This window comes from Puma concolor, chromosome A2 (assembly GCF_028749965.1).
Source record: "Puma concolor isolate L17-30 chromosome A2, mPumCon1.1.hap2, whole genome shotgun sequence".
In the NCBI taxonomy this organism is placed as follows: Eukaryota; Metazoa; Chordata; class Mammalia; order Carnivora; family Felidae; genus Puma; species Puma concolor.
In genome coordinates this window covers 94,214,281-94,238,823 of record NC_141668.1, presented here as the reverse complement: position 1 = coordinate 94,238,823, position 24,543 = coordinate 94,214,281, and the positions used below count along the sequence as shown (strand labels likewise).

At 45.2% G+C, this 24,543-nt stretch overlaps 3 protein-coding genes and 1 long non-coding RNA gene across 6 annotated transcripts in view; 2 read left to right on the top strand and 2 right to left on the bottom strand.

The window, feature by feature from the left end:
• The window catches only part of EPDR1 (ependymin related 1), a 28,203-nt gene extending 25,299 nt beyond the window's left edge, over positions 1-2,904 (bottom strand). Inside the window, exon 1 of the mRNA XM_025929917.2 lies at positions 2,306-2,904. Coding sequence (XP_025785702.1) covers positions 2,306-2,604 — 299 coding nt within the window. The 5' untranslated portion in view covers positions 2,605-2,904. The remainder of the gene's footprint in view (positions 1-2,305) is intronic.
• Positions 2,905-2,963: 59 nt separating this feature from the next.
• LOC147583335 (uncharacterized) lies at positions 2,964-5,301 on the top strand. The gene is made up of 2 exons (XR_015248111.1): positions 2,964-3,326; positions 3,412-5,301. It is a non-coding gene; the product is annotated as an uncharacterized LOC147583335 (long non-coding RNA).
• A 1,291-nt stretch (positions 5,302-6,592) lies between these two features.
• Positions 6,593-17,955, top strand: SFRP4 (secreted frizzled related protein 4). 2 transcript variants are annotated; one of them, XM_086696985.1, is made up of 6 exons: positions 6,593-7,357; positions 8,720-8,800; positions 8,907-8,972; positions 11,100-11,298; positions 14,570-14,633; positions 15,422-16,324. In XM_086696985.1, the coding sequence occupies exons 1-6, from the start codon at positions 6,913-6,915 to the stop codon at positions 15,440-15,442; spliced, it is 876 nt and encodes a 291-aa protein (XP_086553111.1). In that variant the 5' UTR covers positions 6,593-6,912; the 3' UTR covers positions 15,443-16,324. The 2 variants fall into 2 exon arrangements, with proteins under 2 accessions (XP_086553111.1, XP_086553110.1); XM_086696984.1 differs by lacking the exon at positions 15,422-16,324 and adding an exon at positions 17,021-17,955 and having other exon boundaries at positions 6,599-7,357.
• An 833-nt stretch (positions 17,956-18,788) lies between these two features.
• NME8 (NME/NM23 family member 8) overlaps positions 18,789-24,543 on the bottom strand; it is a 63,779-nt gene continuing 58,024 nt past the window's right edge. The window contains exon 18 of one of the 2 annotated variants that reach the window (XR_015248108.1): positions 18,789-18,834. The gene's annotated coding sequence lies outside the window, so the exon portion shown is untranslated. Of the gene's footprint in view, positions 18,835-22,010; positions 22,249-24,543 lie in introns of those variants that run through there. The other variant, XR_015248107.1, reaches the window with a different exon arrangement.

The window sequence follows — 24,543 nt, the reverse complement described above, 5'->3', positions numbered from 1 at the left end:
ACGCTTTAGCAATTTCCCCCAAAGACCCACCTCAGGACGCTTGCACTCCACCCAGCTTTATCCAACTCTGAAGCTTAACCTCTTACATGGTGAAAATACTACCTCTGGGGGAATGGACCCTTACCCTTCTCCTGGCCACACTACTCTGCTTCAGCAGTGTGCTCTGGGCCATTCCAGTCCGGCTGCAACACGACCTTGTTCATCAATACACCACTACTGTGCCAGCCTCCCCATCAGGGCGCTAAAGGTTAGTGATTTCTCCTGGATCAGAAGCGCACAAAGCCAACCCTATCTCAGTGAACCGCGCCGGTATCTCTTTCATGCCATCAGAAGCCAAAAATGGCCGCCTCTCCTTGACTCTTCTCTCTCCTCACCTCCTCTGTGGGTAAACCCCTTCCATACTTCCCTAACGAGTCCGCTTCTCACTGCCTCCATGGCCGCTACCCATCTTCCACCCGGACCTCGGCCAGAGTCTCCTAAATCACGTGTTTGCCTCCACTCTTGCTCTCCTTTATTCGAAACCATACACCCAGTGACTAGTCCGTAACGCAATTATGATATTCCACTGTTTGAAAATCCTTCAGTGGGTCCCAACCTCTCCACATCCTCTGTCTGCAGTCCTAACAGTGATCCGTCTGCAGTTCTTGGAACGCATCCAGCCCTGTGTGCTCCAGAATGTCCTGGAATATACCCGCAACCCCCCACCCCCCCCCCCCCCGCCCCCCGGCAGTCTTCCCTTCTCCGGTCACTGGCACTGGAGACTGGAGCTGGGCACTCATGCTTCAGCTCCCACAGGGAGCCTGGGTTAGCTGCCCATCAATATATCCTTCATCTCACCAAGTGGAAATTTTCCTCGTGTGACTCCAACACCGGACTGTGACCTCCCTGAGGCCCAGGACCCGCGCTGTTTGAACAAAGTGCTTGCCATGAAAAAAATGCACAATGAATGAATGAGAGCCTGGTAATATAGCACAGGTATCAGAAACCACCCAGCTTCCTCGAGTCCCAGCTGTGGGGTCTTGAAAGAAACATGTTGAATCTCCCTAGACCTCAGATTCTCTGTCTATAACAGAGATCCATAAAGCTTCCACTGGTAAAACTGTTGTAAGATTTTCACGTAACACGTGGAGAGTCCTCAGCACTGTGCCAGGTATATAATAAACGCTCAAACATTGGTTGTTGCTACTATGTCCTTTGAGACGGAACCAGAATGTTCTTTAAAGGCCTCAGAGATATTACCAGGCCCCCATGGTGACTCAGCTGCTCCAGATCTCCTCAGGACTCATGTTTTACCTTTCCAGATGCATTAGCTCCCATTCTTGAATATACTGCTCTGAAAGGTTCTGTTCCCTCGGTACTTCCTTCAAGATTTGCCCCAGATCTTACTGCTCTGGGCCCTTAAACCATGGAGGTCACATGCTACCTCCTGATCATGCAAATGCCACACAGGGGGGGCCGCATAACCCCCCCCCCCAACACACACACACACATAGGAATTTCCACAGGAAAGCTGTGGAGTTGACAGGTGGTGATCCCAAAATAGAAATCAGGTCTTAAAGGGGGCAGGAGCAACAGGAGGTCTCAGGAAGAGGACGTCCATTGTCGCAGCAGACGTGGAAAGGTGAATCATGGGACCAATGGCCTTGAAAAAAAAATGGCACGGCTCCTCCGTGGAATATTGTGCAGCTATTAAAAATAGCTCGGCGGGGGGGGGGGGGGGGGCAGCCAATAAAATGGCAAATAAGAACTTGTAAGTGAGCTTGTATAAAGAAAGCTCATGGTTTCTAATCACAGTGTGTGAAACTTGCTTTAGAAAAATTTAACGAAGTTGACCAAAATGTCAATTGTTGTAACGGGGTGATGATACTTTGATTCCCCACACCTTTTGCAGTGCTGCCCTATGCTTTTAAAATGCAACAAGAATTCTTAAAATATACACATCCTGCGCGCCTCCTTCGCAGATGGCTCCTGGAAGAGAGGAGATAGTGCAGGTGACACGCCCTAGGCTGAAGGGGGCTCCGAGAGCCTGACTCAGCAGCGTGCGGACCGGGGCGAACCTGGGCCCCGGGACGCCGGGATGCGATCCCGCCCCTGCCTCCTTGCTCACCCACCACCGCCCCGCTGGGGATCTCAGAGCGCAGTGGGGCCAGCCCTCCCGCCAGCCCCCCGAGCGGGCTGGCCCCGGCCACCCTCCCCGCGAAGTTTCTCCTCGGTAAGAGGGAGGCGCCGCCAGCGGCTGGAAATCTAGCGGCCCGACGCGGCCCCCCCGACCTCGCCCCCGCCGCCCGTCCCGCGGCCCCCGTACCTCTTGCAGGGGATCAGCGCCTTGCGCTCGTCCAGCACCCGCACGCGCTGGTTGAGCCCGTCGTAGGAGAGGAGGGCGCGGCTGTTGCGCCCGGTGCTCTGCCGGTACAGAACCTGGCGGCCCTCCCACTGCTGCGGCGCCTGGCACGGGCGCGGGGTCCCCGGGGCGCCCCCGGCCCCCGCCCCCAGCGCCGCCGCCCCCAGGGCGCAGAGGCCACCCAGCGCCCAGATCCAGAGGCCGCCCCGCAGCCAGGCGCCCAGGGCCCCGCGGACCACGCGGAGCGGAGCGCGCCCCAGCATCGCCGTCCGCCGCGCTCGCCGCCCCCCCGCCCCGAGGGCCGGCGCGAGCCGCAGGGGCCGCTGAGCAGTCCGGGCGCCGCGCAACCGTCCGCCGCGTGCGGGGCCGTGCGGGCGTGTGGTCTCCGCGCGGCCTCTGCCCACGGCTGGGATCAGGTCGCGCGCGGTGCGGGAGCCAGGGCCGCGGCCCAGGAAGGCTCCGGGGAATCGCGGGAGCTATTTCTGCCTGGGCCACTGCCCGCTGCGGCTTGTGTTTTCGCTTTGCTCTCTGCTGCCAACAGGAAATGCAGTGGCAGCGGTGCCACTAGCATCCTGAAGGGCATCCGCGTTCTAAAGGGGGGGCGGGGTGGGGAGCAGGACGGTGAGAAGAAATTCGTTTCCTCCAGTAACTGAAGCGCGCAGCAGATAACCACAAACTAGGAGATAAGTTCAAGTTCGAAGTCGGGAAGGCAGTGCTGCTTCACTTGCTGTGCCCCCCACACCTTGCCCCTTTGTCGAAATTGACACCTTCCTCCAAGTTAGAAATCGAAGGGTCCCTTCCGGAAGGAATGATAGCAGTCATGCATCATGGCCATTTTCAAGCCACCGCTCTTAGTCTAGCGCCCGGGGTATTAGGGGATGAGCCCTTACCCTTGGGCATAGGACTCAGAGACCTTGTCTTCAGGATACGCTTGCAGTGAGACTGCAGCCCTCACCCATCACCTGACTACACCACAACCCTGGAGGTGTGTGAGTCTGGGAGTTTAGCATCAAGAACAAAGATAATTGGGTTTATGGCTTATGTTTTGTTTGTTTTGTTTTGTTTTTTAGGTAGGCTCCATGCCCAGCACAGAGCCCACCAGGGAGCTCTTTGGAGAGCTGGCACTCACAATTCTGACATCAAGACCTGAGCTGACACCAAGAGTCGGACACTCAACTGACTGAGCCACTCAGGTGCCCCTGTTTTGTAATATCAGGATGTACCACATGGAATCAAGAAAAAAGAAGCAACACTAAAAAACAGAAAAAGACCCTGGCTTTCCAAGTCTGTAGCATCTTTTCGGTTGCTCTGTTTCAAGGACGAGGAAGTGAGCCAGTTGACGTGGGAGAGAACATTCCTGGATGAAGGACAAGGGGACAAGAGAAAATGGGTGAAGCGCTGGTGTTTAAGGAGAGTGATTTGGAGCCAGATAGCTCAGGGCCTTGAAACCCAGGGAGAAGCGCCATCAGGTGTAAGCCTTAGGAAGCTCACTCTGGCCTGGGTGTAGAGGATGGGCGGGGGAGAAGGAGGTGGGAGAGGCTGTTATGACCCGGAGGACAGATACTGACATCCGAACTTAGTGGTGGAAGGGAGAGGGTGAGCGGAGCTGGGAACTACAGAGAAGGTGGAAGAGCTTTCTAGTTGGGGCCACTGGGAGTTCAGTCCTGAATGAGGAAAGAAGACAAATCAGTTTAGGATCGGCTGACTGTGAGATGCCTGTGGGATAGGCAGGTGGAAATACCCCGGGGACCATTGGATAAGCACCTCCAGAAACCAGCAGGGCCAGAGGTCTGGTTTAAGGAGCTATTGGCATCTAGGTGGTAATTGAAGCCAAGAGTAGAGCAGCAGGGGGTGGGGGTGGGGGTACTGCTGTCAATATCTGGAGACATTTTTGATTGTCATAGTGGGATAGGGGCTGAGCTTCCACTGGCATCTAGTAGGAGGAGGCCAGAGAGGCTACTAAACTTCCCAGAATGCACAGGAGCCAGTAAAGAATTACCTGACCTCAGTGTCAGCAGTGCTGAGGTCCAGAAAACCTGGAGATGGGGGTGTGTGAAGAGCAGGAAGAGGATGGTTATGGAGCCCTAGCAGAGAAGCAGGCCTTTAAGGAGGCTGAAAAGGAACCATCAGAGAGAAGCCACTGACCAGGGAAACTTCCTGTTACGTGAGCTATTGGCCAATCACTGTCAAGTACAGGTTAATGGATTAAGTGCTAAGGCAGGGCCTGAAGAGGGAGGCCAGTGAGGGAATCTCTAGATGAATCCTTCACTGCTGCCCCACCCCAAGCAGAAACGCTACAGACCGGCTGCCAGTGGACCCCCTGGGGACGCCAAAGAGCTTTATAGAGAAGGCCTCTTACCTTCTTCTCAGCCTTGCTCAAAAGACAGGCCACGGAGAAAGGGAAATTCCTGCAGCGTTGGGACTTGGGACTTGCGGTTAAACAGAGGCAGCAAGTTTCAACCGGCTGCACAAGGAAGAGCCTCTCCAAGTTTGCCTCTCCAGCCGCCTGGCAGGAAAAGGGTCAGGAGTTCAGCCGTTTCTCAAAACTGTACTTTCTTCCCTTGTAGGAATTTGGGCTGCAAATATTTTTCACTAAGCCAGGGGGTTTCAACTCACTGGATTCTACTGCTGGGAATGGCTTCCGATGTCATCCGGGTTATCCCCTGTGCTTGATATTTCGCTGGCCTGGTTTGGCATCTTGGGAGCTTGGGTCCCGTTCTAGCTGAAACTGGCATACCTCTCGAGTTGGCGACTGGCGACGCAGTGTTTGGACGCTCTGGCTTCCCCTAAATAGAACCTGACTCCTTGGATGAATCTCGAAATAATATTTGTGTCATTTGTCCTCTCCACTCGCCATGTTTAATTTACGTGCTCTAAAAAAATAATAATAAGACGGTGTATTTAAAGTGCTTAGCCCCATACCTAGCCCATTGTAAATGCTCAATAAAATGTCAGCTGTAGTTTCTGTTCCTTTTATTTCTTAATCCTGGTCAGAGTCAAACTAAACTATCGTTGTGGGTCACAATGTGACGACAGCTAAGCTGTGACCAAGCTAAGCTTTGGAAAGAAAACAAACAAAAAAACAAAACAACAACAAAAAAACCAAAACCAATTACCTACTGTGTGTTCAGGATTCTAATTAGACTATGTTTTTAAAGATTTACATTTAGAAACCACATTTTCATATTCCAACACCCCATGAAAATACCACATACCGGAATTCTTACTGCCTGGAGATTAATATACTTGCAACAATAAAGCCTCCTTTTTGTTTTGTTTTGGTTCTTGTGGAGACCTGAGCCAGTCGTCGGTTCTATCACTTCTTCCTAATAACAAGAAAAAAGAACACAAAATATACACGCTTGCTTTCCATAGTACACAGGTTCTCACTCAATGCAAATACTTTCTTTCCAAGCACATCAAAAATCAAGAATTTAGGCTGCTGGGTTGGAAATCGCTTTGGGCATGAGGGGGGAAATTTTTTTTTTTTTTCATATTGTCATGTCGGCACTCTTCCCCTTCTCCTGGGTTTCGTTCACGTTGGACCAAGAAATAGGGAGTGAGAAGAAGGAAGGGGAACGTTGGTGGATGGAAAACATTTCCACACTGGAAGATGCGATTACTACACCTCTGGCAGCTCTGTTCCTGGAGCAGGTACAGACCGAATGCCATTCTGGAAAAAACCTGAGCCCCAGCTACTGGCTTCTAGACACAACAATAACAAAACCCAACTCCATGCAACTTGGGGGAGGTTTGTTTCTACAAGGTGTCCATCCTGTTCCAACAATGGCTCCCGGGTCCCACACCGTCGTCTCGCCGCTCAGCGCTCCTCACGCCCCCTCCTGGAGAAAGCAAGCGTGTTTCAGAATTAAAGGGCGGCCGAAGTTTTCCTTCCCCTCCAACTCTGTACTCGGGGAACCTCTAAGGCAGAGGGAGCAAAGTTCAGCTTGGGCCCAGATCGCGTCCTTCCCTCTCCCGAAATCATCTCCTGCACCTCTTGGATCCGGCGTCCCAAACGACTGCCAGAGACTCTTTCTCTTGGTGCGAAGAAAAAGGACTGGCCAGACTAAAAAGGAAGGGACTTTGGGGAAATGCAGGATTCCAGCCCTGGGCTGCGGCCCGGAGGAGATGATGTCACCGCTCCGACGAAGCGAGGGCTGGGGGGTGGAGGGTGGGGGGGGGGGGGCGGCCGAGGGGGAGCCCGCGCCGCGCCCGCCGCTGCCAAGGGAGCGTTCGGAGCCCACGTCAGGGGAGGTGTCGGGATAAATAGGGTCTCGCAATGGCCGGGGCCGGCCGCGCTCGGAGCTGCCGGGGCCGGGACTGGAGCTGCCCGGGCGGGTCCGCGCCCCGCAGGCTGAGGGCCGGCGCTGCTCGCGCTCGGTGCGCCGGACGCCGGATACCCCCGACCGGCCCGCGAGGCCCCGCACCGCCGCCGACGGCAGCGCGGGCGGAGAGCCTCTCCGGTGCCCCGCGGGACTTCCTCCCCGGGGAAGGGAGAGCGAGAGCCTAGGGGGGCAGGGAGCCGAGGGCCCCTTCTGCCTGTCGGGGCGGCGGCGCGCTAGGGCAGTGCCATGCTGCTCTCCGTCCTGGCGGCGTTGTGCCTGGGGCTGCGCCTGGCGCTGGGCGTGCGCGGCGCGCCCTGCGAGCCGGTGCGCATCCCCATGTGCCGGCACATGCCCTGGAACATCACGCGGATGCCCAACCACCTGCACCACAGCACGCAGGAGAACGCCATCCTGGCCATCGAGCAGTACGAGGAGCTGGTGGACGTGAACTGCAGCGCGGTGCTGCGCTTCTTCCTCTGCGCCATGTACGCGCCCATCTGCACGCTGGAGTTCCTGCACGACCCCATCAAGCCGTGCAAGTCGGTGTGCCAGCGCGCGCGCGACGACTGCGAACCCCTCATGAAGATGTACAACCACAGCTGGCCCGAGAGCCTGGCCTGCGAAGAGCTACCGGTCTACGACCGCGGCGTGTGCATCTCGCCGGAGGCCATCGTCACCGACCTCCCCGAGGGTGAGCCTGAGCCGGAGGGAAAGGAAGGACCGAGGGGGGTGAGGGGGCATTCTTGGCTGTGGCTTCCACGGGAGAACCCACCGGGCGGCCCCTTCTACCGATGCCAGTGGGTGGGTGGGCTGTTGGTCCCCCCAGCCACCGCCCCCCCCCCCCCCCCCCCCCCGCCACCCAATCTCACTTCCGACAATTGGAGGAGGTGGGAAGGGCGGTGACCTGACGTGGGTACAAGTCTGCTCTCCCTACAGAACGTAGGGGGCGGAAGAACACCATGTCCCATAGAGAATGTAGGGGGGGGGGGTAGGGAGGTGCTTCTAAAGAGAGCCATTAGCATTTTCCTTGACAATGATAGAATAATAGCAACGAACACATATATAGGTGGGGTCCGAGCCAGTGTTCAGCGATTTCCGTGTACGGTTTAATGCTTAAAACAGCCCCATCAGGGTTCTCCACTTAGTGCTAGCTCTTGAAAACTCTTTTTTGGGGAAAAAAGAAAAAAAAAAAAAAAAAGCAGTAGCAGGCATCACTCCCCAGGAGGAGTGCAGTTTGTAAATTTAGTCCTTCTGGAAAATTGTGATGTCTGTTTCACGGTCGACATCTTATCTTGCGGCATCTTGGTTAACTGGATATCAACTTCCGCTTCCTTTTTTCGGTCATTTTGCTGCTTTTCTAGGACGAAGGAACAAATTTAAGTCCACTTCTTGAAGTCAAGCCTAAGAATATTTTTGCATGCTTTTTTTATCCCTGACCCAGGTTACTGAACTTTTAAAGAGATTATGCTGTTGCCTTAGTGTAGTTTCTGAGGTTATGTCTCAGAGCATTGTCCATAACGTGAAGAAAGAGAAGTATAAGGAAGGGAAAATCGAAACTCTTCTCTAATTCAGAGCTTTAGAGAAAAACATATTTGTTGCTTAAATTATATAAATGATAGAGGGTTATGCCTTGGCCGGTGGGGGGTGGGGGGAGTCTTATATAGCTGTGGACCGTTTCTGCACTGGGAAATGAGAGGTGGAGATTTGGAAATATTCGGGATATTTTGATTAGTGTCAACTGTCCACTTGGAAAAACCAACATTTTAAAATGGATTTGGGTGGGAAAGTTAGCTGTATGTGTCAGCCAAGTCAGATGGACGGGCATTCACATCAATTTGTGCTGGATGGGCAAAACCTCACTCAAAAGTCTTCTTTTCTAAGCCCAAGAATGTCTGTATGAAAGAAGTAGTTGACAAGCCGATGCCACTTTTACAACGTAGTATTATTCTTTGGTAACGCCGTGTTAGTTCATTTCTCCAGATGGTTCTTTATTCCAGTGGGGTGAACGGGCTAAGTCACTGACCACACCCATGCGGCTGTGTGTGTGTTTCAGACGTTAAGTGGATAGACATCACGCCAGACATGATGGTACAGGAGAGGCCTCTTGATGTTGACTGTAAACGCCTAAGCCCTGGTGAGTTCCTTCTTCTCGAAGTCCCTTTTTTTTTTTTTTTTGCCTCCTCCCCAGAGTGATTTCCGAACACTTTTCCGACTCTCTGCCTCTCTTTCGTCTCCTTCAGACCGCTGCAAGTGCAAAAAGGTGAAGCCGACTCTGGCGACGTATCTGAGCAAAAACTACAGCTACGGTAAGTCATCCGATGAAGCCGTTCACTTGACGAGTTGGCCAATTACAAAGCCAGTCACGAAGCCAATCCCAAAGTAAAGAAAGCCAATCCCAACGTGGTTCACGATGTGGGTTCTGGAAGGCACAATAACAACTATAAAATGCCTTGCTCTTCTGGGTAAATCAAGCAAAAACAACGTAAATTACCCAGGGAGAACAGCGATGTGGCTCAGGGCTCAAATGTGACATCAAGGTCCTCTTGGTCTCGGTGAGAGGTGCCACTCAGCCAGGACAGCCCAACTGACTTTTTCTTTTCCTGAGGTTTCCTTGCTGCAGGAAGGATGGGTGAGCGATCCATGGATTTGATTATCTGAGGCCCAGAGGCCCAGGAACTAAGACCTGCCCATGTTTCTTTTTAGTTATAAACACTTATAGATATTTAACACCTAAAAGAAACTGTAGAGAAATAGGTTAATCATGAGACCCTCTGGCTATAAGTATTGACATCATTTAAATGCCCTCCTCTCTTATTTGAAAGAACAGTCAACACGGCTATTTTCAATTTTTTTAAGTAAATGTAATTCTACTGTTCTCATTTGAAAGTAAATTTAATTGAAAATATGTTCTTTTAAAATATCTGACTTGTTTTATATTCCTTTGCATTTCTTTTTTTTTTTTTAATGTTTATTTATTTATTTCTGAGAGAGAGAGCTAGAGAGCGAGCAGGGAAGGGGCAGAGAGAGAGGGAGACAGAATCCCAAGCAGTCTCCCTGCTATCAGCACAGAGCCCAATGCGGGACACGAACTCACAAACCTTGACATCATGACCTGAGTTGAAACCAAGAGCTGGACGCTTAACCGACTGAGCTACCCAGGCACCCCCCCCACCTTTGCATTTCTTAAATTACTTCTGCTGGAATAACAGAACTGTTTTGGCAAAATGGTCATTTTATTTGTTAACTTTGTTTTCCATATTTCAAACTGAAATTTGAAATCATAAACCTTATGTTACATATCGCATGTGAAAGTAGGAAGATCGTGGCAATATAAAGGGCTGAAAAAATAACCTCTTAGTGAAGTTGTTAGATTTGAGATTATAGCCAATGTGGGTAACTCTACCAAAAAAAGAAAAAAAAAAAACAACTGACTTTTCCGGTAGCTTTTATTGTTGTCGTTTGAAAACTGTTCTTTGTAGATATTACGTTAATCTAAACGATTTTGCCCCTCCTCTGACACTATCCAGCCCTAGTTGCTAATCTGAGTTTCACTGTCTTGCTGTCCACGGTGTCATTGCCACATAACTTCTTTGAGGATGAAACCATTTTCTATTTAAGTCCGTTGCCTTCTTCCTAAACCAGCTTTCTAGGACAGAATCCAAGACAGAGATCCATGCTAGGCTGATTACAATTCCATGGAAGGCAGTAATAGCAAGGGACCAAAAGGGCCAAAATTTTAAGCTTGATCAGACAGTGATTACTTAACAGCTATCCGTAATAACAGTTATACATCCGCTTGCCGCAGACCTCACTTTGACAGTCTGTGAAATTAAAGGATTAAGAATAGTGATCTTCAGAGACTCTGTCCAGGTCACAAATGTTACAGCTTTAATAACTTCCTTCGGAAGACAGGAAGTCCCAGCATCAGACAGGCGGTTGGACCATACAAATTGTAAAGTGGCTTGTGACTCTGAGAACATACGATTCTCACTTCCGATAATCACAAGGCAGAGTCTACTTGTTTCTATGAAATTTTTACTGACGTTCTATGTAACTGAATCTCCTGATATGTTCTCGGCAAACAAACGTCCAAACAAAACTGACGTCAGGTTTTTAAGGCTGAGAAAAACCTGCGAGGTTCTGTTTTCACATCCTCTCTGTAGCCCAGTGAGGAGCAGTCGCTGACCCAGAGGCAGAGCCCAGACCGAGCCCGCCTGTCGCTTTGCTCTTACGTCTTGCAGGCTGATCCAGAACTTTAAAGACAATGCTGACAGTATGATTGTGTGGGCTTTTGGCCTGCATCTGGGCAGCTTGGACATGACCATAATTACAGGAGGGATTCTTTAAGAGAGGCTCAGGGCTTGGCGTGAATACACCATCCCTATTTGTCTGCAGAGGCCTCATCAACACTTCCATCAATTTTTAAATTGCAGTCATTCACGCCAAAATAAAAGCTGTGCAGAGAAGCGGCTGTAACGAAGTAACGACCGTGGTGGACGTGAAAGAGATCTTCAAGTCCTCGTCACCCATCCCTCGGACGCAGGTCCCGCTCATTACCAATTCTTCCTGCCAGTGCCCCCACATCCTGCCCCATCAAGATGTGCTCATCATGTGTTACGAGTGGCGCTCCAGGTAGGCACAGAGCGGGAGGGAGGAAACCGCACACTGCTTAATGGAAACGTGAATCCCATTTACCAGTCGTGGTGTTTTTTGTTTTTTGTTTTTTTTTTAACGGCGCCAGTAGTTCTTTTTACAAAGGCAGTTTAAGGGGCGCCTAGGTGGCTCGGTAGGTTGAGCACCCGACTCTCGATTTCGGCTCAGATCATGATCCCAGGGTTGTGGGATCGAGCCCCACGTCAGGCTCTGTGCTGAGTGCGGAGCCTGCTTAAGATTCTCTCTCTCTCTCTCTCTCTGTCTCTCTCTGTCTCTCTCTCTCTCTTCTCTTTCTAAATAAATAAATAAATAGACAATTTAAAAATAGTTCAGTAGGGGCGCCTGGGTGGTGCAGTCGGTTAAGCATCCGACTTCAGCCAGGTCACGATCTCGCGGTCCGTGAGTTCGAGCCCCGCATCAGGCTCTGGGCTGATGACTCAGAGCCTGGAGCCTGTTTCCGATTCTGTGTCTCCCTCTCTCTCTGCCCCTCCCCCGTTCATGCTCTGTCTCTCTCTGTCCCAAAAATAAAAATAAACGTTGAAAAAGAATTTAAAAAAAAAATAATAAAAATAAAAATAGTTCAGTAAATAAAAATACAATTTCAACAGATGCCTCTGTTGCAATAATCACATAGCCTAAATATCATTTAATTCCCTGTGGCATTAAGGAACAGTAGGAATATGAGTATTTGAGTGGGATGCTTAAAAATCAATTTCAGAATTCGTTAAAGGACTTCAAAAATCGTAGGCAGATAAATTACTATGAGTGAAAACAATTCTTTTCAAATGATTCAAATCAATCTTGGTGTGGCAAATACTTTAATTTTTTTAAAGAGCTCTTTAATGATCAGGTAAAGATGGCCATTTGAGACGACAGGTCCACATTTCCTTACACACAATATAAGTACATGACATTTGTTTGATAGATCATTGCGTACACACACACATTCGCACTCATGCTCACACACATATATCCGCGTACCTCTAGCTGGGAGTGTGTTTCCCCACATCTCTTTTCTTGGCATATTTTTATATATTGGTACATTCCTTAGAATGTAAAAATCAAACTCTTCAGACCAGGGTGCGGAATGGGCCCCCTAACTGGCTGCAGTATACATCTCCAACAGAATCATTCATATTTTATATAACCAGTCTTCCCTTTAATTCCCTGCCATTAATGCTCATCTGTTTCTTCTGGGTACAGCTGTGGACTGTTTTTTCAAAACACCTTTTGCAACTGACCTCACTTGAATACCTTCCTGATCTGTATTCTATCTTTCCTGATCTATACCCTTGGCTTTTTTTTTTTTCTTTAATGTTTATTTATTTATCTTGAGAGAGAGCAAAGGAGGGGCAGAGAGAGAATCCCAAGCAGGCTCCGTCCCTGTCAGTGCAGAGCCTGACTCGGAGCTCGATCCCACGATTGTAAGATCATGATCTGAGCTGAAGTCAAGAGTTAGACACTCAACCAACTGAGCCACCCAGGTGCCTCATGGGTATTCTTGGCTTTCAAACTGTTCTCCTTATATCTTGTCTCTCTAAAGAACGAATGAATGTTGACTGAATGTTGCTGGGCTCTTCTCTCGCATGGTGTTTGTACCTGGTACAGGACTAGGTGCAGTTCTGGGAATGTACCAGACTGCTAGTCATCAAATTCTGTTTGGATTCCCGTCATCCTTTCTGTTCATTTATAGATTTAATGGCATTCTGATGAAAATACCAGTAAAAAATATTTTCGAATGATCGGGATTTATGTCTTCACACAATGATCATTTGGAAGCACAAACTGGCAAGGGCGTGTAAAGGACATTTTGAAAATAACCGTTTGGAAGGAAATCGGTTTCTGCCTCAGGAGAAACAGAAAACTGGAACAAAGCTAGACTGCTAAAACCATGTGGTACAAGAGTAGACATGCAGATAAATAAAACAGAGGAAGCATTCGTGAGACGGATGCTAATGCGTAAAGTACCGTATTAGGAAGGAAAAAGGGCAAATCCATTAGACGTGAGTATATTAGTTAGTAAATGTTGCAAATGTTTTTATTTGGAAAAATAGTACATATTTTCACTTTATACTAATACCATAAAATGAATTTCAAATGGATTCAAGAGATATTTTTTAAAACTTAATCATAGAGGGTAAAATTAGGTGAATAGATAGATGTATGAAATCTGAATAACAAAATACTTTGCAAACATGAAATTAATGTAAAAAATTACAAGAGGAAATGTCAATACATACCTTGGATGACATTATATCATGGACATAAAAATCAGCAAAGAAAGCCAATAAAAGTTGAGAAAGATACTTGTAATAGTTATGGCAAAGGGAGAGTAGCCTTACTCTGTAAAGAGTTCATATAAGTTAATATTTAACACATTAAGACTACAATATATAAATAATATGTACATAAATCTATATGGACACGTTCCAGAAGAAATACAAAGAGTAAATAAATTTACCTCTTTAATTCTCCAATCCAGAGTAAAACATGATCTGAATGAAAGTTCAACCATTCTGAAAACGATTTAGAAAACTTTGAGAAAGTACATACTCTTGGACCCAGTAATTCTACTTTAAGAAATCTGTCCTAAGGAAATAATAACCCAGTGCACACTAGTAAATATACAAGGATATTCAACAAAAAGCTGTTAATAGTAATGAAGCAATGAAAGGGATTCAACAGTAGAGAAAGGCCTAAGTATCATTATTGCAATATTATGTGGTTATTAAAGCAGTATTCTAATTATATGAGAAAATGCATATAATAGAATGATAAAAAGAACTGTACAGTGGGATCTAAATATATAGTGTGATTTAAGAATATAGGTACAAGGAAGAATAAAAGGAAATGCTAGTAAAATATAAATGGGGGATATGTGGATTGTAGAGTTAAGGGTTATAAAGAATTTTGATTTGTAGGGGCACCTGGGTGGCTCACTTGGTTAAGCATCTGACTCTTGATTTTGGCTCAGGTCATGATCGCACAGTCGTGAAAAGGAGCCTCACGTCTTATGCTTAGCATGGAGCCTGATTTAGATTGTATCTCTCTTCCTCTGCCCCTCTCCCTGGCTTGCACACTCTCTCTCTGTCTCTAAAAAAAGAAAAGAAAAGAAAAGGAAGGGAAAGGGAAAGGGAAAGAAAAAGAAAACAACGAATTTTGGATTTGACAATTTTTTTGTATTTTTTTTTAACTTTTTCCTTTCATAATCAGAATTGCTTAAAATAAATTCCTTTCTTTTTTTTTTCAGGATGATGCTTCTTGAAAACTGTTTAGTTGAAAAATGGAGAGACCAACTTAGTAAAAGATCCATAGTAAGTATAATTAGCAACCCTGCGCATATGGATTTAAGCGCAGGTAAAGAAATTCTATAGAACTGGGGATTCTTCCTTCACCTTCTTCCATCTCCAGGCTCTCATAGGAGGTTGAAATAGCATCAGTATTTGTCTTTCGAATAAGTAGTTAAGAACAAAGTTATTCTCACTTCAACCTCAAAGATGATTTGTTACATTCAATCTTCATCTAATGGTTATTTCCAGATTAAATTAGGGTTTGTTTTTTTTGGTTTTTGTTTTTGTTTGTTGTTTGTTTGCTTTTAACTATTTTAGCAAACAGTCAGGCACTTGAGCAGAGTTCACATCCAGCGGGATTAAAACAGACATATACATGTAATGGTGTGAACCCACAATTCTAAAATCCATGCTACTGTCTCTGTACAAAGCATAATCTATCCCCATATTTAAAATAGTTTTGAGACTTTTGTCAAAATAAATTATATATACCAACTGTAATCATTTTGTGGCCAAATCCATGATTTTTGGTGGTATCATCATAGAAATATTCGCAATGCAATTAGAGGATTAGAATAATTTTTTGCCCAGAGATATGCTGTCACACCAGAACTAAAGAAATCAGGTCATTGGTTTGAAATGTTTAAAGCATTCCCTCTCCTGTAAATACGTTTAGATAGATGTAGGAGAATTTGTGCTGTCAGGTTCACAAAAGGTCCTATTACTGCCTGTGTGAGGAAGAAGTCTATGTTAATACTGACTTAATGGAGAAGGTAGTTTGAACATAGCCTCGTCTACTCTGTGCATTTCAGAATAACATGACTTCCATCTGAGCTGAAAACCATGGAGCTGTCAGGAGCACGCTTAGCCTTACTGGACAGAAGATTCTAGCAGGATGGGTTATCTGGTTTCCAAGACTACAGTGGATTAGAGGCATCAGTGTAGAAAGCAAGTCCACCATGAGAACCTGGGAGGAAAGAAAGCTTTCAAGAATCAAAGCTATTTAGAGGCCCCTGGGTGGCTTAGTCGGTTAAGTGTCTGACTTCAGCTCAGGCCGTGATCTCATGGTTTGTAGGTTTGAGCCCCGCTTTGGGCCCCACACTGACAGCATGGCGTCTTCTTGGGATTCTCTGTCTGCCCCTCCCCCACCAGCGCTTTCTCGCTCTGTCTCTCTCTCTCTCAAAAATAAATAAACTTTAAAAAAATAATTAGGGGCGCCTGGGTGGCTCAGTCAGTTAAGCGTCTGACTGGCTCAGGTCGTGATCTTGTGGTTCGTGGGTTCTAGCCCCGCGTCGGGTTCTATGCGGACAGCTCGGAGCCTGGAGTCTGCTTCGGATTCTGTGTCTCCCTCTCTCTCTGCCCCTCCCCTGCTCACACTCTCTCTATCAAAAAATGAATAAACATTAAAAAATTGTTTTTAAATATTAAAAGAAAAGAATCCTAGCTGTTTGGGCCATTCACTTTTGCAGCAAATATTCTAATAAACTTCAGTAAGAATTCGAAGATATCACCATATAATAGCAAATGTAAGATGTTTACTATTTTAGAACAGATTAGAGTTGTGCCCTGGGAAGGTGGGGACAGTGTTTCTCATTTCACTGTATTTCTAGTGACTAGAGCAATGTCTGGCCTGTGGTCATGCTCAAACTCTTTGCTGAATGAAATATAACAAAGTAGGGGCATTTGTGTTACAATAAAAAGCAGTGTCTATTCAAGGAGCCTTTTTCAGTTTTTTCTTACATGCAGCTACTTAAATAAATAGTATTTCTTTCTATAATAAGAGGTATATCTTTTTCTATCAAGGAAACAACTACCCAGAATGCCTCATTTCTCCTGGGTTCTGGGTAGCTAGCACTTGAGTGGATTACTAGACGTGAGTGGGGTCTCTGTTTTCCTTCTGATGTAAGAGAATTAGGTGAGCCCATCCATAAATGTGGGAATAGACCTTTGGACTTCCTAGTGAGGCTGGATAAATTTCTGCTCTTAGCCATATGTCAGAGCCTTTTTAGAAGGCTTTGCTGTGTAGGAATGTTGCATCATAGGGCCTGTGGGCTGGGGCCTTGGGCTCTGGAGTCAGACTGGGTGAATTTGAATCCCAGTTCTGACATTTATCAGCTGTGTGACCATCTACAAATAAGCTCTGTGTGCTCGTTTCCTGGTCATGACCGTGGTGTCCACCTAGAAGGCTGTTGTTACAGTGAAACGAACGCTTATCAAAACTTCCTCCCATACTGAGCCCTTCTCAAATCATCTGGTATATGCTAAGCGCTCGATAATGGAGGGTAGCTATTTTATTTGCTGTCACGATTCATAGATTACAGTGGGAAAAAATTGCATTAATTCTGATATTAGGGCAACAGCATGACATGATGAGATGCATCTGATGGTCATGTGTGCAAATTGCCTCCCAGCAGTGGGAAGAGAGGCTCCGGGAGCAGCGGAGGACAGTTCAGGATAAGAAGCGAACGGCTGGGCATACCGGTCGTAGCAACGCCCAGAAACCAAAGGGAAAGCCGCCCTCTCCCAAACCGGCCAGCCCCAAGAAGACCGTCAAAGCTAGGAGTGCCCAGAAGAGAACAAACCCGAAAAAAGTGTGAGCCACCTGCTTTCCAGAATGGAGACTGCCTCTCAGGATGAGGCCAGGCACCCCCCAGCCAGCCTGGGGGGGGCGAGGTGCCCCTCTCCTCGCCTTAACGACTGCAGTCCTCCCCATAGACACATCGTACAGCAGTTTTCTTAGTGATACGCTTCAGTTTTTTCTTTTTAAGCCACCACAAAACCCTAGTGGTAGGTATGTCCTTTGGTATGGAAGGTATATGAAAGCTGAGAGCTGGTGGACAAAGCTTCTAGCGGCATTCAGAGTAGCCTTCGTGGTGCGTGGTCTGTGAGATCTCTGGGTGGGGAAAGGGTGCTTTGGTCCTTACCATTTGACCTAATATGTGCATTGTAAAATGAATGCCATATTACAAACAAACCCCCCCATTTTTTTTTTTTTTTTACAATATGTTGTATTTCAGCTTGACTTCTGTTGTTAGAATGTTCGCCATGTTTCAGAATGTGATTGAAAATGCAATGATTCTAAGGAGGGAAGCAAGAGGAATGAAGAATGAATGTCTTAAAAGACCTTTCTATGTTTACTGTTTGCACAAGGATTTCTGTGATGAAAGGGAATTTTCGAACAATCTAGAAAAGTAGGATATGGAAAACTGTAATGTTTGTTTTTGGTTTTGTTTTTGTTTTTTTTACAAAGAAGCCTTTCACCTAGAGTTTTTAGCTAGACACACTCTAGAAACTAAAATAATAATGATGATAACTAAATAAATAAAAGGGAAAGGCAGACATACCACATCCGGATCCTTATTTTCTGGTTACCACGCCGTTGGGTGGAAAGGCTCTGAATTTACATTCCTTGACGCTTCTCGTTAGTAACCATTACATGGCACCAGAAACACAGTGTGTTTCTCCTCTGATGCTTTATATGCCAACGACTCCACCCCCAAGAATTTCACACGGGTGTATGTGATGCTCATGTCATTTCCCAGGATGCCCTAGGCATCTTGATGCCAAGCCTGAAAGAATTTTCTCTCTGCTGGTAGCTGGTGCTTACAGAGGTGCTGTGGGCCCAGTGTGGGAGGGCCAGGACTCCAAAACCCCTGGTTCTCAGCCACCGCCCCACACCAGCTATGCCCCTGGAAAGGCAACTACGTTCACTCTTCCATTCAAGGATGTAGAGGAACGACCTGAAAGCTTACATAGAAAATCTCCTTTAGGTTTACCATTGCCCCTGCTTCTCAGAGAAGGAGTAAGTGACATGTTGCACTCACACAAGATCATCAGACACATGATCTAATCTCACCTCTGTAAGCCACTGGGACGCAGAAATGAGGTGTGTGGGTAAGCCAGGGGAGAGTGGAGAAACGGGGCTAGTAAGAATGCCGGCATGGGCTCCCCTCTCGTCCTAAAAGTGTAACAGGACGCCTGTGTCACCACCACCCCAGGGCGGCAGAGTTAAAGGAATCCAGTAGATGGACTGACACGAGGGTACCAAGAAACACTCGGTGTATGTTTCTGCTATATGAAAGGCCAAACTTCCTTGGCCCTTAAGGACTGCCAGATACGTGTTTAGCAGAGCATCCAAAGAAAGGCCATTAAACGGCCCTGGCAGCCTAGCTTACCTCCTTAGCATTGTAGGGCTTCTTCGGGGAAGGGAATCAGAAATGGAACTCTTCGTGGGAATGGAGAAACAAACACATATGAAAAACCAAAAGTAAACACTATTTTCAGTGCAATACTGAATACAAATAAGAGTTTGGAGATGACTACATACTCAAGCACTGTTTACTTAAAATATTTAACTGAAATCATATACTGAATATTACACAAAACTTGCTACTTCATTAGGAACAACGATACATTATATGATACTTAACTGTGCACATTTATACATCATACGATATGTAATCAGGTGTGTGTATCAGTTTGATTAATCGATAAAAGAGTTAAGCAGGCCTCCAGTTATTATGAAAAAGTCAAAAACATCAGCCCACACTAAGAGTAATATAACAAGTGTGGTAGTGGTCTTTGTGTGAGGATCAGAGATTTATTTTTCTCCCTTAAATATTTTCTCCATCCAAATACATGTGAGAGGAAGTAAATATTAATATGTGGAGAGGAAAGCTGAGGTATTGAAATGATAATTATTTGAAGGTTGGATTGCTTATGTGAGGAAAAAACATTTTTGCAATATTTTGATCAACAAATTTCATAATTAAGGACAATGGGAGGCATTTACTTTTTCAATAATTTTGTTGGTCTTTCAATAATACAGTAAACATGTATTTTCTAGACAGTATTTAATATGTGCATAAAATACAAGTAGTGGAATTATAATCCTACCTAATTCTATCATCACTATGCAGAGGTAATTGCTGTTAGTATTTTGGTGTACAATTGTCCAGGTGTTTCTTACGCATTTATATAATGATTTGAGTAAAAAAAAAAAAAAAACAAAAAACAAAAAAACAGGAGCTTATTATACATATTGTTCATTAACCTTCCTTCTTCACTCAGCCTCTTATTGAGATGAGTTCTCATGTCAATAAAGCTGATGCCACCTCATTTATAATGGCTCCGTTGTAGTCCGTGGTTGCTTTACTCTACCAACCCTTACGTTATGAGGCATTGATGTTGTTTCTTAACTGAACATACTGAATAACTGAGTCAACATCTTGATAACTAATATCTGTGCACATCCTTCATTGGTCTCTTGGGATAAGTCAGTTTAAGTAGCACTGCTGGGCCATAGAGTTATGTTCACCGAGGAAAGTCCTCGATTATGGTGTCAATTATCCATCAGGATATTGGACCACAGATAGGTAAAAATGTTGACTCTCCAAATCCTCACTAAGATTGTTTTGACCTGCCAATATTTCTTTATAAATCTTAGCTGGAAACCGGATGTCGTCTTGGGCAAAGCCCTGCTCTTCCTCTGTGAGCTATCAATGACCACATTCTCAACACTCCAAATACTCAGGAAGCTGGGGAATGAGTGACGAAGGACTTCAAAGAGGATATAGTTGATGGACAGATAGATGATTGATAGATAGATTATGATGAGATGATTGATAGATGATGATGATAGATGGCAGATAAGATAGATGATAGATAAGATAGATGATAGATAAGATAGATAGACTGATAGATAAGATAGATGACATAGATGATAGATACATAGATGATAGATGGTGATGATAAATTAGATGATAGATGATAGATAGATAGATAGATAGATAGATAGATAGATGATAAATCTCTTGACTGGGGAAAGTCTATACAACCTCCTCAATCTTTTTGATGATTCAAATTTAGTAATATAACCAGTCAGCTAGAGAAACCAAAGAATTAGGGTGTAACAGACATGTCAATAGATTTGCTCTCAGTCCAGCCTTCTTTTAACATACATGAGAATTTGGATAAATAACCTTAGTTTCTTACTTTTTAGTTAAAACCAATGCAGTGTGAACACACTTTTGGTTTCTGTCCTTGGATACTTAAAGAACTATCCATTAGGGGCGCCTGGGTGGCGCAGTCGGTTAAGCGTCCGACTTCAGCCAGGTCAGGATCTCGCGGTCCGTGGGTTCGAGCCCCGCGTCGGGCTCTGGGCTGATGGCTCAGAGCCTGGAGCCTGTTTCCGATTCTGTGTCTCTCTCTCTCTCTCTCTGCCCCTCCCCTGTTCATGCTCTGTCTCTGTCTGTCCCAAAAATAAATAAACGTTGAAAAAAAAAAATTTAAAAAAAAACAAAGAACTATCCATTGCAAACTTACAATAAAACTCCTTTACTTGAACTAGCTTTAGGGTACTTTTTGTTGGGTGGAACTAGTTCCTAAATAAAAAAGAAGGGCATGTGGTTGGGGTTTTTTGTTTGTTTGTTTTTTGTTTGTTTTTTGTTTTGGCTTTGGGGGGTTGGTTTGTTTTGTTTTGTTTTGTTTTTTTAACCACAAATTTCTACCTGCTGTTATCACCAACTCAAAAAGCAAAAGTGGTTATTTGGAAGTGTGCAATGAGAAAGTTGAATGGGACCTTAGAACTCATAAGCCAGCCCAAAAGAGAAAGGCTATCCTAGGGCTTATCTGACACCTCACATATTGTTAGAGAAAGATCTGGGCCCCCAGAGTTACTCAATTTTAACTTAACAGGCCAAAGTGCTCTGCTTGATCAGTAACATAAAGCCCGGTTATTCGAGGGAAGGCTCATGTATCACCACACAAAGAGCAATAGGAACCAATCATTGCTTCAGTTATAGAATAATATACACCAATACTGATCATATTTCCTAATGGGAAAGTAATTCTTGAAAAGCATTTTACTCTAAAAGATGTATCATGTAACAATGACAGCCATGTCAACCAAAAATGTTAGTGAATTGTCAACTTGGTGACTTAACTTATAAACAAGCAATGATGTGTTCTTCAGATCAACGGAGTATGTGGGATGGTGTATTTACCTTAACATTAGTATTCTAAAGGAACGCTCGACCCTAGGATGGCAACGAAATATCCCCCCTTTTTGTTATTTAAACAACAGAGATAAGTAGAGAAAAGTACTCCAAATGTTAAAATCAGCATTTTGATGCCAACCCTTCCAGACTCTCTCTGTTTGAGTGTATGATAGAATAATGTAACATGACTGCCTTTCCATATAAAGAAATAAAACTGTATTTTCATTTTCTACAACCACATAGTTTAGAGGTACCAGAGTTTATTTTGCCAGTTACTTGTGAGCAGGGATGTTTAAATGTGGTTCCTAAGGCACGCCAGATTTTTGTGACACAAATAATTTTCCACTCGGATTGAATTTTCAGGACGAGAAAAAAAAATGAGCACAAGAGTGCAAAGCGTAAGTGCTTTTGCATATTTTGTTACTTTTAGTACATGTTACTTTTAGAAGATGCTACAAAAATATCATGAGAGAGAGAAAAAGGGAGAGAGAACAAAATGGAATGTCGTATGGTTGTAAGCCATGTAGACACGTAAACATGAAAACGGCTTCGTCGATGACATGTATGTTGATCTGGGTCCTCGGAGAAGCAGGCACAAAATGGAGTTAAGCATGGAAGGATTCCATTTGAGGAAACACCTACTGAGAGAGACAGGAGGGGAGATGAACAGGGCTGGCAGAACAGACAACGGGAGGGAAGTGAGGTTGAGTGGGTGCACTCCAGACTTCCTCGATGTCTTAAGGAGAATTTGGCAAGGCTATTGGGGAGCGTTGAGACAAGCAAGACATCCAGTCCCTCCTCTCCCGGGAGCAGCTCTGCCCTCGTGTCCTGCCTCACTCGGTCATGGATGGCAACCAGTCCATGAAAACCTGGTCTTGGCACAATGTTAGCAATGCATTGCAGACCATGGTGTCTGGATACCTGGTCAGTAACGGTCCCCATGGTTGGTGTCAAGCAACAAATGTTCCAGTCAACTTTGGAAATTGCCATCTATAAACAATTTGAATCTGTAAAACCCCAAAACTTCAATGTCTTCACGTCTTTTTTGTTTTACTTCAAATTTATGGAAGAGAAAATGTGCCGATCACAGCTACAGTCTTACGGTATTCACCCTTCTACCTAAGAGAGGTTTCTTTGTACTAGAATGTAAAGAATGGAAGTTAGGAGGTAGTTAACAAGGCAATTCATGGCAGTAATAAAGTCCATGATGTGTAATTTTGCCTTTACAGGTCCACACAGTGTCAGCACAAAAATATAAGCATCAGTGTATTTAGCTCAATATTTGTATGAGATCCATTTTCTAACTGGATAATCCTAAAATATGTAGCTGGAATATCTAGATGAGAACCACTTTATAATGGTGAGCGTGGATCGCATTAGTGATGTACTTTGAAAGGGAAAACGAGCATACTTCATTAGCAATGAAATTTAGTTAACAGGGAAGACTCATACCCAGAGGGCCGATTCCAAGCGTCACAACATTGTAACAACATGAATCACATGATGAAGTGCAAAGTACTTGGATTCAGCAAAAAATGGTATTATGAATAAAATTCCATCATGGTATCAAGGGATATCTCAAATGCTGTTGTTGAACCAAACTGATGCATTTTTTAAAAGTTCATTAACATTTTTAGTCTTGTAAGAATTTCAAATATTTATTATGTCATTGAAATATTTCGGCCGCTGAAGATCACATGAACAATTGCTTAGTTAACTTTCTCCCTTTATTAAAAGCATTAAAAAAACTGACCTTGGAGGTCATCCAAAGTAGTTTCCAAGGGATGAGCAAGTTCAAACACAGTTCAGGCAAGAATCAGTACCAGGGGCATCCACCCCAGTGAGCAAAAAGGGCACCAACAGAGTCCGGGAAGAGGGCCATAGAATGGGGCATAGTATATTTTAGGAAACCCATCCATGTTCCTGAGGGCATCTATTTATAGAGAATGGGATCCAATCAGAGGATTCTGGAATGTATTCGGCTCCAACCAAGAATGCTTCAGGTCTCCTGTCTTAAAAGGTGGCTATAGGGACGAAGTGGGGCGATCAAAAAACCTGTGGCTTCAAGGCCACGGTGCATAAGAGAGCCAGTCCTAAAAGAAAGGGGTTGTTTTGTAGAGTGGAATTCATAATCCGATTCTGTCCTCAATTGCTTCAGCCTCAGTGGCTGAGATTTCTGAGACAGGTGCTTTCTGTCCAGCTGAGATTCAAGATCGGCCCACTGAGCTGGGGCACTGACAACTTTCTAGCCTCTTCTAACCTTTCTTCCGCAGGGGCAAGAAGATATTTGCAGGTCCTGCCAACCCCAGCTCCCATGTGCCTGCCTCACGGTGCTGCCACCCACTAACTTCAATCTCAAGACCAGCACCAACACAAATTAAGGTTTAATTGAGTATATCTCTTTGGGCGTTGATTAGTGGATTTCTGACCACTTAGCTCAAAAGGGATTCTATAATCCTAAAGAAATACCCTTTCCCTATCTATGTCTTGCTTATAAAAATCTTCATATAGAGAAGAACACATATATAGACAACTGAGGGAAACATGCCATCTGCTGGTGAAATACGTTGTTAATTTTGTTGTTTTAATGCTTTTGAAGTTCTGGACGGTTCCAGAGTGGTCCACTGTGCCACTTGACAGCTAATAGTATTTGATCTGAAGGAGTGGGGAATATGAAGGAAGTAAGGTGAAGATTTTTACTCTACTTATTTTTCTACACAATAAAAAAAAAAAAAGCCAGTAATTGATTTACCCTAGTTTTGTTTTTTTTTAATGCGTTCTGAAGAAAAATTGAGAAATATCCTTACTGTTAATTCACACATGCTTCTCAAACATAATGTTGGAACACTAGAGTTTTGAGGTGAGCAAAGGTATTACTAATACTAAATAATCAAGAGGTGATGTCAGCAAGATGGCAGAGTAGGAAGCCCTGGACC

Coding starts and splice junctions, on each gene's coding strand:
- SFRP4 (XM_086696984.1), top strand. CDS start 6,913: ATGCTGCTCTCCGTCCTGGCGGCGTTGTGCCTGGGGCTGCGCCTGGCG. Junction 8,801..8,906: donor CTGTAAACGCCTAAGCCCTG/GTGAGTTCCTTC, acceptor CGTCTCCTTCAG/ACCGCTGCAAGTGCAAAAAG. Junction 11,299..14,569: donor TGTTACGAGTGGCGCTCCAG/GTAGGCACAGAG, acceptor TTTTTTTTTCAG/GATGATGCTTCTTGAAAACT.